The sequence below is a fragment of the Serinus canaria genome, chromosome 19 (assembly GCF_022539315.1).
Source record: "Serinus canaria isolate serCan28SL12 chromosome 19, serCan2020, whole genome shotgun sequence".
Classification (NCBI taxonomy): Eukaryota; Metazoa; Chordata; class Aves; order Passeriformes; family Fringillidae; genus Serinus; species Serinus canaria.
Window position 1 is genome coordinate 10,058,399 of NC_066332.1, and position 14,340 is coordinate 10,072,738.

The following is a 14,340-nucleotide window of genomic DNA, read 5'->3' on the forward strand; positions in this document are numbered from 1 at the left end:
TATTTTCAAAGCAAAATAACTCCCCCAAATGTTCATGTATCTCTCAGAAGGAATAAAGGGTCTCTGTCCTAATATTTTATGCAAATCTTGCTTTTGCTCTTGTACTCTGGCATGAATAAATATCAGTGCTTCAAAAGAGGGGAAAAAAGCTTCTTCAAAAGAAAAAAAACCTTTATTTCTATTGCATAAATAATGGTAAAATTAAAATATTTTTATACAGATTATATATTTACAGTAGAGTTTGGTTAGAGGGAACAGCTGATACATATGGCATTCAGTTTTCCTTTATACACTCCTTTATACACTCAGATAACTTGTAATAACATAGGATTTATTTCAGTTGCATGCCCAGTTAATTTATATTAATATTTACAGTGTTTTGTACAAAGGATTTTTGTTAGGATTTTTTTATTTTTACTATTATGCTGCTGACTTTGTGAAGTTTAATTAAAAAGCCATGTCTTTCATTAACAAGCCAAAAAACCCCGGTGAATTTACAAATGAACAGTAAATGGCTGGAAAACATGAGCTTGTGACAAAAGGGAGACACAGGGATTAGTGGAGACCTTCCTGGAGATGAATCTGGAGGCATTGATTCCTTAGATCCTGCTGTGGATTAAATGGCAGCAGCCTGGGTCCTGGGCTTATTCCAGTTAACTCAAATGAGTTATTTCTGACTGACCCTGGGGCCCATGGGTAACCTGCACTCCTTTCCTCACCCAGCCCAGATAAATCTGAGGAACAACAGCTGGAAGGGCTTTGGCTGTTCTGGAAGGGATGCTCAGGAGGGTGAGCCCACCCTCAGGCTGCTGCAGTAGGGACAGAGGCAGGAATTTGGGGACTGATGTCAACAACATCACCTGCACCCTTTGGAATGGCCCCCAGGGGGGATAGAAGGTGCCCCAAGTGCTGGTGGCACCAGAGCTACCTCAGAGCTTCCCAAGGTCTCCTGGCTGTCTGATGGAGACCCAGGACCAGCTGGGAAAGGAAAGCTGGAACATGGATCTCACCTAAAGAGGGGCAAATCCAGCTGCTGTTTTGGGATGCTGGCAAAGACAGGCCAGGAGCAGCTGGGGAAATGATTGGGCGGGAAATGGCAATGTCCTCTAGCAATGGTTTTCAAGGCTACAAAGTATTTTGGTCAGTCTTGGCAGAAAATTTAAAAAAAAACCCTGTGGTACTTTCATCATCAAATTGTCAAGTACTGAGCTCTAGATCCAGAGGATTTCTTTTTTTCTCCTTTCTCCCTCTTCTGGGGCTGCAGTTATTTCACAGTCAAGTTGCCAAATTACAGCAGTTTTCCAGACTTTTGCCACTGGAAAGGTGCAAGTGGATCACATTTCCAATTAAAAGGGTCTTAGATTTTCTGCCCACCTCGCTCTTGGTGAAGCTTCGTCACATCCTACAGCTGCCTAAAATGTCCTTCTTGAACTGGAGAAATACAGACCCCATCCTGATAACAGCCAACAACATAAAGATATGAAAATATGATGAAACTTTTCTTTTTCTGCATTAAATTCCTGGGAAAGGAACAGGTTTTAAGTGATGCCAGGGAAATGTAATTGCACTGTCAGAGCACAGGAGGGTAAAATAATAGATTGAAACCCAGCAAGTTCTGTACATCTTCATCAGTGGAATGGAAGCGTGATTCAGAGACCAGAAAAAAAGACACTTCATCAGATTCTCATTTTTAGAAGAATTGGTTTTTCTTCTTTCAAATGCTCATCCATAAAGCAGGAACTAAATCATGGATTACAGGGGTGGGTAAAATAAGGGACTTCATTCTTAGAGATTTTAATGTCATTCCTCCCACTGCTTCTCCCCTCACTGATGCAGGGCTGACGGGGGCTGTGCTCCTGTCACCTCGGGGTGGTGACAGCCCTGGCAGCTCCCAGCACGTGCAGGGGCCAAGTTTTCCATGGGAAAAGCTGAGTCCCCCCTTGTCCTGGGGCCCTCACTGAGAATGGAGCCCTCCCAGTCACCTGGAGCCCCTCCCAGTGCCAGGGGTGGCCCAGGAGATGTTTGGTTCTTCTGCAACAGACAGGAGGTGCAGAGTTGGTTTTTGGGGCAAAATATTCCTAAGCTTCCATGGAAGAAAGGACCAGTGGGTGCTCAGCTCATCCAAACGGATTTGAGCCATCCAGAGTGGCAGCTTTGGGAATATTTTCTAGCTTGGCTTGCTTTGCTTGCTTCCTATCCTAGTTCTGGATTTAAAACCCCTCTTTACTCAGCCCAACTTGTAAAGAGGGTTATCCAAGCTGCTGGAATTAAAGCAACCAACATCCAGCCCTGCCACTGCACGTGTCCAGCAGGTGAAACCTCTGGATAACCAGAATGGAACCTCTCAAATGAACTGGATTACACCCAGAAATTCAGCTTGGCTCACCAGGGAGCAGGGACAGGAGCTGGGGGTGCTCCTCCCTCCCATCCTCCTGCTCACCCTAGACCTGGGGCCTGTGATCACTGTCCCAGGTGCTGACAGTGCCTGGGGATATGAGGGTGTCCTTCAAGGTGGAAGGAGAATGATTTTGTGAACTCTCTCTAATTCCCTATCACCTCCCACAGCATGAGGACCATGCTTAGGATTGTGGAAGCCAAGCCTTCCTAATTTAAATCTTTCAGTTATGTTGACATTGCTTCTTCTCAGAAATTCCTCCTCTGTGGTGTACTCGTGGAGGAGCCAGTGGGTGGCACTGGAGGTGACACCTGCCAGGTGTCACTGGCTGTGAGCAGGATCTGGCTCTCCAGGGCCACCAGCACCACCATCATGGAATATCCTGAGTTGGAAGGGACCCACAAGGACCTCAAGTCCAGCTCCTGGTGGTGCACAGGACAAAGCCCCTGAACCTGTCCTGCCTGGAACTCCCCAGCTGTGGTTTCCTCATGGCTGCCCTGAAGGAATTGATTTGGCTCTGACAGGTGAGCAGTGTTCTTTCAGCAGCTTTTGCTGGAATTCACTTCCCTCCAAATTATTTCAGCATTGGTGAGGCTGCTGCTCCTTCTGCTGGCTTCTCCAGGAGCATGGATCAGGATCACTGCTAAAGCCAACGGCTGAAGTCAAGGGCAGTGGTGATCAGGGGTGCAGGAGCAGGAACCCAAATCCTTCCCACCAGAGCTTGATCCCCACATGGAGAACCTTCTAAAGGAGTCCTCAGTAAGCCCAGGACAGGGAGTGCTCAAGCCTGAATGAAACCAAAGCCTCTCTCGGGCTGAAATCATCACGTCCCTCTCAAAGCCTTCCCTGCACGTCAATCCCCTTAATTGCACACAGTTCTTTGTGGCCAAGCCAACAGAGTTGCTCACGAATTCCTAATAATTTCCTAATCCATGAAAAGCCCCTGTCCCACTGCTGGGAGCTGTTTGCCCATCCCTGGAAGTCTGGGATCATGTGTGCTCTGCCACAGTGGCACCCATGTCACGAACAGCCAGGGTTGCCATGGCAATCTCCTGTTCCTCCAGAACTGCAGGGCTGAAAAGACACTTCAATCCTCCTGGAACTGGCAAGAGCAGAAGTTTAGAGCTTTTTCTGACAGCTCTGCTGCAGTCTGGGTATTTTTTAAAGTATGTTAATTAGCACTTAAATAAGGGGTTTTTTTTCCTTAAAGTATGGGATGTGGGGTTTTTATTTTTATGTCTTTGATTCTTCTGCTTTCTCCCCCCTCAGCTTTTGCCATCAGGTTCCAATCAGAATTTTACTGCTCTATTTTTACCTCCTGTCTGTAAAAGCAGCAAAAAGCCCTATTTTTCCCCTCTTGTGTAGAAGGGGAAAAAAAAAAGAAAGAGATAAATGGATGTTACATAAATGGAGCCAGGGAGGGAGGTAGGAAACATTCAGTGCTGCTGGATGGGAAGGTTGTGGGGAAGGAAAGGATGGAATAGCTTGGCCTGATCCATCCTGCATTGCCAGGAGCCACTGATTAAAGAAGGGATCTCTTCAGAACGCCTGGGGATGGAGGAAGGCTGCTCTAGGAAGGGAAAGGAGACCTCTGCCAAGACATGACCCTGATTCATAACGGAAAAGTGAGGCTCCCTACAGAAAAATCACACCCCAAAGCCCCAAAAATCCTGTACCCAGTAAAATCAGTGGGGAGTTGTGCAATGAACTCTACTGACACCAGGCTATGGCTTTTACCAATATATTCATTATAGGTTTGGCTTTACAGATGGAACTGGGAGGGGAGGGGTTGGGCTGGAGAATGGCTCTATTTACAAGGGTTTATGGGGCATGCAGGAGGCAATTCTGGAGCCTTCCAGAAAGCTTCAAGGAATGCAGACAATCATTGTCCAAGAAGTGCTGCTGGGCCTGGAGTCTGCTGGGGGTTTGTGGGACATGGGTGCGGAAGGGTGAGGAAATGCCTGGTTTGGGGTTGTGGGTTTGGGGGTTTGGGTTTGGGCTCAATTGAGGCATGACTCCGCCCTGTGCTCCCCCATCCCTCCCCTCCACTTCCATCTCCCCATGCTCACTCCAGCACAATCCCAGGGACAAAATGAGTATTCCTTGGTAGCAAGGAACATTTAGACTTTTTTCTCACAGCTGCCACCTTTCCATAGACCCCTGAGACCTAAAAGTGGAGATGAGTTTTCTCAAAATGATCTCCAAGTTCGTTATCCGCAACGCCCAGCACAGAAAATGTGTCTGGGCTCCCAGTACTGAGAATCCCACACCAGAATATCCCACAGATATTCTGTTGCTGCCCTGTAGCAAATGGAAATCTCTCCACCTTCTGGGAGACAGTCATTTTTTTATGGAATATTCTGCAGTTCACCTCTATTGGTCACAGCAGAACAGAAATGCAGGAATTACGTGTTTGGGAAAGGCAGATAAAACCAACTCAGCTGCTGTGGAAAAGGTGCTGTCTTTGGGATGGAGGGGACACCAGGAAAATGGCAGGAAAAGGTAGAGGTAGGACACTGAGACACTTAAAGGTGACTTGAGTTTAAAAGGTGGTGGGAGACAGGACAACGAGCAGCAGATTTTTAAATTAGGCTGCTAAAAATACAGATAAATGTCACTGAGAGTGGTAGAAAGAAAAGAGCTGGAATGAGGTTGGGGATGGATCCAGTGTAAGTCAATGGCTGCAGGGTGGGATGAGGGAGGCTGGGGCTGTGCAACCGCTGGGGGAGCCATCCTGCCCCTCCTATGGCACAGGGAACAGTCACCTCCATTTCCAGGAGCAACATCTCAGGGTTCCTGGGTGTGCCTGGAGCTCTCCCAGCACAGCCATCCCCCTCCAACACCCGAGTGCCTCCATGGAACTCCCTTGGAGCACTCCATGATCACCAGCTGGGATCTCCCAGGAGGGCAGGAGATCACCTCTGTCCTGGTGTGGCACCCTGGGGCACAGTTCATCCAAAGGGAAATGCATGGATTTGTGTCAAGTTTCAAAGGAAAAACACCCTTCCCAAGTCAAACTGGCTCCTTGCACTTCCCGTGCAGTGTACCTGCTCTGCACCATTCCATCTTCTCCTTGCTGCTCCCTAAAATGTAATTCCAGGAAAACCACTTAAGGCTCCGCAGATCTGGAAGTCTGACACACTCCAAGCACACAGGGGTGGGCTCAGGTTGGGTTCCTTCTTCTCCTGATGAGCTCAGCTTTTCCAATGGCCCCTGCTGGAGCCTGCCATGGGATGGGGGTGGTGGGATGGATCCTGGAATGGAATGGAGAAGCTGGCTGGTCAAATCAACACTTTACCATGTGGGTGAAAATAAAACCTCTCCCACAGGATGATGTCTGCCACGGAGGATTCACTGCAGATCATAACCGGGTCACATGAAATGGAATAAATTTAAATTGTGCAGGCAAGGAGAGGGGAGGAAAGCTCAGGAAGTGCTTCCCTCAGGATTTTCACCTGGGAAAAAATTATTGAAGACCAATAAAGTAGAAGGGTAAAACTGCTGAAGAGGAAATGCTGAATATGCAGAGGCCTGAGGAGAGGGAGGTTTAACTGGCGCTGGTGGTGGCAGAGTCCCTTGGAAGACTTTGCACAAGTTCAGCAAGGCCCAGGTGGGAAAACAAGGGGTGCTCCTCAAGCCCTGATTCACAGTCGGGAAAAAATGGCCAACAGACTCCTGCTATCCCACAGTCACGTGTCAAAGGTGGAGTTGATGAAGCAAAAAATAGACATTTTGTATGGTGCTGGCAAATTCTCTCCTTTTTTCCTCAGAAAATACTGTACAAGGATGCTGTAGCTCCCCTCTAATGCCGTAAACTCCATGGCATGGTCATAAGGGAAAAGGAAAGTGAAGCTGGAACACGTGGAACAAAAGGAACAGGACTTGCTTGTGGCAATGCTACTCAACTTCCTGGGAATGTGGGCCCGGCGGGAGCCCGGGGGACAGTCACTGGGCCCTGGGTAAGGACAAGTCACGAGGCTGGGCCTCCTCCCACCCGCAGAGCGCCGGATCCAAGCGTCCTCCGTGCTGCCATTGCTGTTTCGAAGCAATAATTCGGGACTCCTGGATGTGGGATTATTGCATTAGGAAACAAAACCTTTAAAGCATTAGAACAGCCCTTTGATGTCCCTGCCAAAAGGATGTGGTTGGTTCACAGGACACGCTGCGGGCTCCGGCTCCCGCTGCAGGCGCCAGCTGTGCCCGCGTGTCGGTGCCGTGGGATCGGGGCGGGAGCTCTCCCGGGTGCGCATGCATGGCGGCCATCCCGTGCCAGGACCACTCCGAGCCGTGCCAGCTACTCCATGCCGCTGCGCAGGATCTGGTTGGCCGCGATCAGCATCACGCTGATGATGAAGGCCATGGCGAAGGCGCAGATGAGGCTCTTGCGCACGCATGTCTGGCGGTTCTGCTTCTGGGCGTGCACTGCGGGGACAAGAGCGGGGGGTTGATACATGGTCTTTTTCAGCTAGGTCTCATAAGCTCTTGGAAATTTATATCACACTTAAGATAGCTTACCTACCTTAGAAGGCATAAAATTAGCAGGATGGCTTCTGTGGTAGTGTTGGAAACAGAAAAGTTTTAATAAAAACCAAAATAACAAACCCCTTAACAGAGAAAACTTGAGCTAGGTGCAAAAGGTTCTTGCTTTTGGTAAAATACCCCACAAAAGTGATAAGGTTTTTTGTTCTTTTCTTTTTCTAGTAAATTGCTTAGGCAGGACTTTTTGGCTTCTGTTCAAGTGGCTGTCTTTAAGTTTGAGGTGAAGTTTTTCAGGTCTTATGAGGTGCGTTTTTACTTAATTGAGGAGAGAAACTTCTGGGCTTTTTTCTTTTTTAAAGGCGACAAAGGATAGTTTTGTCACTCCATCAACAGGGGGCACATTCCTGCAGGGGTTCTGTTCCCTCCTGGAGCAGATCAGGAACCCTCCTGTTCTCACTGTAGCCTCTCCCTGCTGGGACATTCCCAAACAACCCACCCAGCCCTCCAGGACTTCCAAACCAGCCCATCCCAGTCCTTCCTAACCCTTCAAGAACTCCTTTCCCTCATCATGGCTTTTAATCCCTTTAAATGCTCAAAGGGATGTTTGGGGTTAGCTGTGTATTTCTTTTAAGCTCTTTGTGAAGTTGGAATCACAGAATGGGTTGGGTTGGGTTGGGTTGTTTTGGGTTGGGTTAGGTTGGGTTGGAAGTGACATTAAAGCTCATCTTTGTCCCACAGGCAGCGATACCTTCCACTGTCCCAGGTTGCTCCAAGCCCCATCCAGCCTGGCCTTGGACACTGCCAGGGATCCAAGGGCAGCCCCAGCTGCTCTGGGCACCCTGTGCCAGGGCCTGCCCACCCTTCTTCCCACTCTCTGACCTAAACTTCCCCTCTTTCAATTTGAACTAAGTTGTTTCTGAAGTTCTTTAACAGCAATTATCAACCTTGTGTCAATCCCTCCGACTCATCCCGTTCAACAGGGAATGAGTGGAAAATCAAGAAGGGCTCCCTGATGAAACTCAGGCCCCCACTGTAACAACTCCCAGGAGCATCCATGGCACATTAGTCACTTTTCCAAACTTTTTAGGTTTTAGGTTTTCTGTGCTTAAGCCAAATCAGATTTATTATGAACGTTTCCAAGTGAATGCTTGCAGAATAACTGTCAAAAGAAATGAGAGCAGCAATTAAAAAGCAGATTGAGTTGGGATTTTTAGCACTCATTTTATTTAATTTTACTTTTTGCCAAGCTCCTCAGTGAGAATTCGTGCTGTGACTTAATAAAGCCAGTTCATGACTCTGTCCTGGCCTCTCCACATCTGAATGTCAGAGCCACTGTGTGCTGTTGGGGCACTGTGGAGATTTGTTTGCAGAGGCCTTGAAGGTTCCCCCAGGCAATCCCAGGGTGGTGATGGCTGGAAGATCCCAGTTATCACCCCAGCACCACCACCATGGCCACCACTACACCATCTCCTAAGTGCCACATCCACACTTCTTGGACACTTCCAGGGATGGCGATTCCACCACTGCTGGACAACCCTTTCCAGGAAGGAATTTTTCCTATTTTCTCATCTAAACCTTTCCTGGCCCAGCCTGAGGCCGTTCCCTCTCCTCCTGTCCCTGGTCCCTGGAGCACAGCCCGACCTCCCCTGGCTGTCCCCTCCTGGCAGGAGTTGTGCAGAGCCACAAGGGCCCCCCTGAGCCTCCTTTTCTCCAGGCTGAGCCCCTTTCCAGCTCCCTCAGCTGCTCCTGGGGCTCCAGACCTTTCCCAGCTCCATTCCCTTCCCTGGACACCTCCAGCCCCTCCAGGTCTGCATTGTCCTGAGGGGGCCAGGGTTTGAGGTGGGACCTCAGCAGTGCCAGCACAGGGGACAAGCCCTGCCCTGGTCCTGGTGCAGCCCAGGTGCCATTGCCCTTTTTGGTCACCTGGGCACAGCTGGGCTCATCAGTCACTGCTGGTCCAGTCACTGGCACCAGCACCTCCAGGGCCTTTTCCAGCTGCCAGCTCCTCTGTCCCAGCCTGGAGTGCCCCATGGGACATTCTGTTCCTGTTGTGCCCCATGGAACAAGTGCAGGACCTGGCACGTGGCCTGTCCAGGTCAGTCAGGGACAGCCAGGAAATCATCCCACACGGGATGGACAGCTCTGCCTGCCTGCTCTGGGCCTTGCTTTGCTCTTTGGCCTTGGTTTGCCCTGGGAAGGGATATCCCTGTCACCTTCTCTTCATGGAGGATCTTGTGATGATCGGAAACTTTCAGATGGTTGACAACAACCCCAAAACAAACCTAAAATGCAGCCAAGGACAGGTTCCAGGTGCCCACATTTGGAAAGCTGGAAAGGAGAATATTTTTAGAATTCATGGAAAATCCCCTTGTTCTGATCCAGCCTTGAACCTCATGGCACAGAAAGCCCTGGATGCTGGGTTTGAACCCCAGTTCTCTCCCCCATCACCTCCTCTGGCTGGTGTTCAGCAGTGCCTGTGCCCTAATCCTAGCTCCCAGTGGCCCCAGCTCAGTGCCAGGGGCACAGAGCCCTCCTTAGGGAGGGTTGGAGCCATCCTGCCCCGGGCAGAGAATGTGAGTGAAGCCTTGCTGGGTTCTGGGCAGGGAATGAAATCCTCCCTGCCAGCAGCTCTCCCAAATTCCTCACTCTCTGCTTGCACTACTCTGCTCCTGGATTCCTTCTCTGGCTTTTATAAACCACACAGGATCAGTGCTGTGGCTCCCTGGCTTAGTGCATGGTGCCCTGGTGCTTTGAAAAGCTCGTTCCTTCCCAGCTGTGGTTATTTTTTAATGTATTTTTCTATTATTTCTGTACTTTGAAAGCACTCCCAGGCAGCAGAGAAATCACTGTCACCACCAGCACTGCTGTCAGGGTGGGGCTGGTGATGGGAAGAGCAGCCTGAGGTTGGCCAAGGGTTTATTGGGATAACAATAAACCTCACCTCTTCAGAGGAAAAGAGTAAAACATGTTCAGTGTTTTTGCAGAAATGTTCCTGAACTGAATAACTTCTCCAGGGTTCTGTTGTACAATAGAGCCTGAAGGCAGCAGGATGCAGGGAAGCCCCATTTACTGCTCTTTATCCACTAAAGGGACACCAAACATCCAAATTACCTACAAATAACCCCGGGGGAAAGGGGAATTTCTGCCCAGCCAGAGCCTTTTGCTGTTGGTTGAGAATGACTCCAGGAAGGAGATGGGTATCAGCATTGCCCTGCTCCCTTAAAATCCACAGGGAGGCAGAGGAGCTGGAACTCCTGATGTCCTGATTCCTGGAATTCTTTCCTATGTGCTGCCTCTTGAAAATAAAGTTCCATTTAACCAGTCCTGCTTACTGGGGAGGGCATGCCCTCAGTTCTCTCCTTTCTCTAAATCCATCACCTCTGAGCACAGAATCTGGTTTTCCTGCTGGCTCCCACAGCTGGCATTGTCCCAGGGCTGGATGCCAACATTTGGGTGCCACTGGGAGCTTTTGCCACCCATGGGACATGCCAGGGGTTGGATGTAGAGCTGGTTCATTGGGCATGGGCAGAGCCTGAGGCTCCTCTGGAGAAATCCTCAACCCTTTCAGGGGGAAGAGCAACCCAGAGGTTTCCAACATCCATCAGACCTCGTGTGGCAAAGGCAAATCAAGGCTGGGTCATTCTTCATCTTCTCAACAGTCCCAGGACAGGCTGCAGAGGAGAACTCCCCCACTGGCACAGACCACAGCGCCCAGGACTCCTCCGGGAGCTGGGGCTAATGGGGCCAGGCTGTTTCCAGGTCACCCTGCCCACAGTGGGTCTGGATGTGCTCCCAGCACTGGAAGCCTTCTCTCCTGCAGGAGAACAGTTCCTCACAAGGACAGCAGCAGTGTATTTATAGAGCCCTGTCCCAGCCCTGCCACAGGTGAGTGATGGTGGCTTGCTCAGGCTGCCTGGAGTTATTTTTGGTTTAACAGGTCAGTTTGTCATTCCCAAGCTGAGCTGAGCAGGACAGGGGGGCAGGGAGGAGCTGCTGGCTGCATCCCATGGATGTGAGGCCATGGCTGAGGGTGGGACCCCCTGGCAGTCCTGTAACCATTGACACTGCTGTGCCACCAGCTCTGTGTCCTGAGTGCCGGATCAAGGGAACTGCCAGGAAGAGGCTGCTGGGCTGTAAATCTTTGGGAGCTGCAAATTGTCCTTTCCTGTGTCCCAGGAAATCACACAGCCTTCACTGTCTTGTCCTGAGTGCTGATAAAAACAGAGATAAAGCTGAGGACAGAACTCTGCCCTGGGCATGTCCTTCCTTTGCATGTGACACCCTTCAAAGGACTTCAGTGTTCAGAGGGAGCTGAGGAAATCCTGGCCTTAGCCCTGACTATAATACAAATATTGTATTTGGGGTAAGCTGTGTGCTGAGAGGTGCAAGGTCTGCCATGCACATTGATAGTGAAGAGGATTTCATGGTCATAAAGACCTTATTATCACATTATTTCCATAACTGTATGACAGAATTTCATGGCTTTGTATGGATGGTGATGTTACCTGTACAACATTCTTCAGCACCTGAGCCAGCTCACCCAGGTATGGAGAAGGGAAATGTCCAGGTGTGGAAAAAAGGAATGTCCAGGTGTGGAAAATGGGAATGTCCAAGTGTAGAAAATGGGGGTGTCCAGGTGTGGAAAACAGGGATGTGCAGGTGTGGGGGAGGAGAATGTCTAAGTGAAGAGAAGGGGAATGTCTCTGCCCACAGGAGGAGAAGGGTTTGGGGCTGGTCTGGGATCCAAAACACACCCAGAGGTGACACTGAGTGGAAATTCCCCTTTCACCAAGCTGCTCCTGGAAGTCTCTGCTGTGTCTCCCCCCTTAGGAGATCCCCAAATCTCAGTGGGGCTCATCTTGGCTTCATTACTCCCCAGAATTAAAGGCCCTTCATGGGGTGGATGATACAATGAATATGGATGGGAGTTGAAAGAAATATTTGAATTGCTATTTGAGGAGTTGAACTGAGAAAGGGAGTTCTTTTAGGGAGCGATTCATCTCATCCCAAGGTAGCACTCAATTTAAACACAAGGAGTTCCACCCAAAAAGCATCTCCTTCAGTGCACTTCTTAGAAGTGAGTGACCCCAGGGAGACAGCCCAGGACAGCTGACAGCTGTTCCTTAGTGCCACAATCCATGACATGTAATTCCTGCTATTGAGTCCTGCAGGGATTCTGGTGTTTGAGAACTGGGAGTTGTGAGGGTCATTCCTGGCCAGCCTGGAGAGCTGAAGGGACACAACCTGTCCTTTCCTGACAGAAATGCTCCTGTCAGAGCTGTCAGACCAGAGCTGTCCCCCTCCACTGGGACCTGGAGCAAAACTATGCCCCACTGTTGATGGTTCAGCTGATCTTTATTCCCTGCTGGATTTGTGTGCGTTCCATCTAAAAAAGGGTCTGTTTTGCTTCTAGGTTCTGCCTGGCACCAGCAATGCCAAAACATCCCACGAGAAAAGCTGTTCCTGCTGCACTTTTGGAAACTGGAACTGCCAAAATGAGATGCTGAGCATTAGGAACCCAGGTTTTTTCTGGGATAGTTCAGCCAAGCTCCCAAAACTCTGCAGCAGTGACAGCTGGCTCCTGTCCCCAGGGATCAGCAGGTCAGTGGGCACCAACAGCTCCAGGCAAGGAAGAAACATCTCTTCCTCTGCACTCTCCTCCAGTAGGAACACAAAAATTGCTGCTTGGCCTGATTCAGAGAGTGCTGCTGCTGCTGCCTCCCTCCTGCAGGGTTTTTAAAATTCAGCTGTGCTCCTCCAGCTTCTCTGCCCTCTTTAGCAGAGGTGAGGGTGAGAAAGGAGATGCTTTATCCCATTCATTAGCCAGGCCAAGGACTGGGCTATATTTTCATCCTTGTCTCTGCCTGGTGCCCTTTCAGAGCTGTTTGACCCCACAGAATGTCCCAATTCCCCCCAAAATGGTCTGCATAAGGTGGGATTGCTGGGTGGAACACGCAGTGGCTCCACCAGGGCACAAACCTTGAGCTTCTCTGTTCCATTTCCCTGGGCTCTTCTGCACTTGAGATGATTTCATGGAATCACAGATCAGTTTGGGTTGGAAGGGAACTTAAAACCATCTCATTCCTTGGGCAGGGACACCTCCCACTGTCCCAGGCTGCTCCAAGCCCTGTCCAGCCTGGCCTTGGGCACTGCCAGGGATCCAGGGGCAGCCACAGGCTGAACAACCAGGACCTCTTTGGTTGCTCTCAGCAGCAACACTTCAGAGCAGTGTGAGTTCCTCTGGCCAAGGAAGTGAAAATTCTTCTTCTGAGGTGGCTTAAAATGGGAAATGTCCTTGTCAGTGTCAGCCCTATCCAAGTGGAAAATTTACTGTAGATCCCAGTTCTGATCCCAGTTCCTGATCCCCAGAGGCTCTGCTGAAGGAAGGAAATGATTCCCTTCTCTGGGTGCCTCCAAGCACTGCTCAGCCCTCGGCTTTGCAGAGCTCCTCCCGTGCTCAGAGGAGCTGTCCTGGCTGAGGCAGGTCCTGGCAGCTCAGAGCAAAAGGTCCCCAGGGCAGCAGGGCACAAACGCACCCCATCTGCTCACTGCTGGTGTTATAGTGCAGGAGAGGACTCGTCCCAGCTGCTCCCTGGGAGCCTTTTTGGAATCTCAACAGAAAAGTGGAGAAGCCCAACACAGCTTGGTAGGGCCTGCCAGTGCCAAGAAAGTCTTTCCATGGTGGGATGAGGGAAATCAAGGTGTTTCTGTAGGGAAATTCAGCCTGGCTTAGGCACTCACCTCAGCACATCCCTCTGCCTGCATCCCAGCAGAGAGAGGAGAAACCCCCGGTGCTTGATCCCTGTGCCTGGGAAAGGATCAGCTTTGCTGAGGGACAGAAGAAGTCTGAGGGCAGCTGCTGAGCTCTTGGGGTGTCCTTGCTCCTCACTCCAAAACAACTCCCTGCCAACCCCAGGCACCCCTGTCCCAGATCAGAGCGAGTTTTAGAGACACAGGATAATTGAGCAGGAACCCAGGGACCCTCTCTCACCTTCAAACTCCGTTTGGCAGTTGCCAGAGTTCTCGTTCAAGCTCTCCTCCTCGTTGATGATGATGTTCTCGATGTCCTTCATGGTCAGGTGGTCACGGAAGGCGTGGTACAGGATGTGCTTCAGCTCCTCCAGCGTTATCCTCTGCATGTCAAACTGTGGGAGACAGCCCAGTTACACCCAGGGATGGGGCTCCCAGGAGAGCAGCTCTGAGGCCGAGGCCACAATCCCCAGCTCGTGTTTATCAACCTAATTTCAGCAGCTCAGGGTGGGTTTGTGCTCTTTGGGACTGGTTCACTCCAACAGTCATGCTGTAAATGGGTCTTGGCACTGGTGGAGCACAGAGAAACCCAGCCCTGTGCCAGGGATGGTCTTCCAGGCTGGAGAGGCAGCAATCCAGCACATCCCAAGAAAGAGAAAACCCTCAGGGAGTCTCCTGATAGGGATTCCCCTCTCACACCTCCCATGAGCCACAAC

At 50.3% G+C, this 14,340-nt stretch overlaps 1 protein-coding gene across 2 annotated transcripts in view; it reads right to left on the minus strand.

Moving 5' to 3' along the window:
• Positions 1-210: 210 nt before the first annotated feature.
• CALN1 (calneuron 1) overlaps positions 211-14,340 on the minus strand; it is a 138,228-nt gene continuing 124,098 nt past the window's right edge. For both annotated transcript variants that reach the window (XM_050981947.1, XM_050981946.1), the window contains exons 5-6: positions 13,866-14,019; positions 211-6,817 (exon numbers count right to left, since the gene is read on the minus strand). In XM_050981947.1, coding sequence (XP_050837904.1) covers positions 6,690-6,817; positions 13,866-14,019 — 282 coding nt within the window. In that variant the 3' untranslated portion in view covers positions 211-6,689. The remainder of the gene's footprint in view (positions 6,818-13,865; positions 14,020-14,340) is intronic.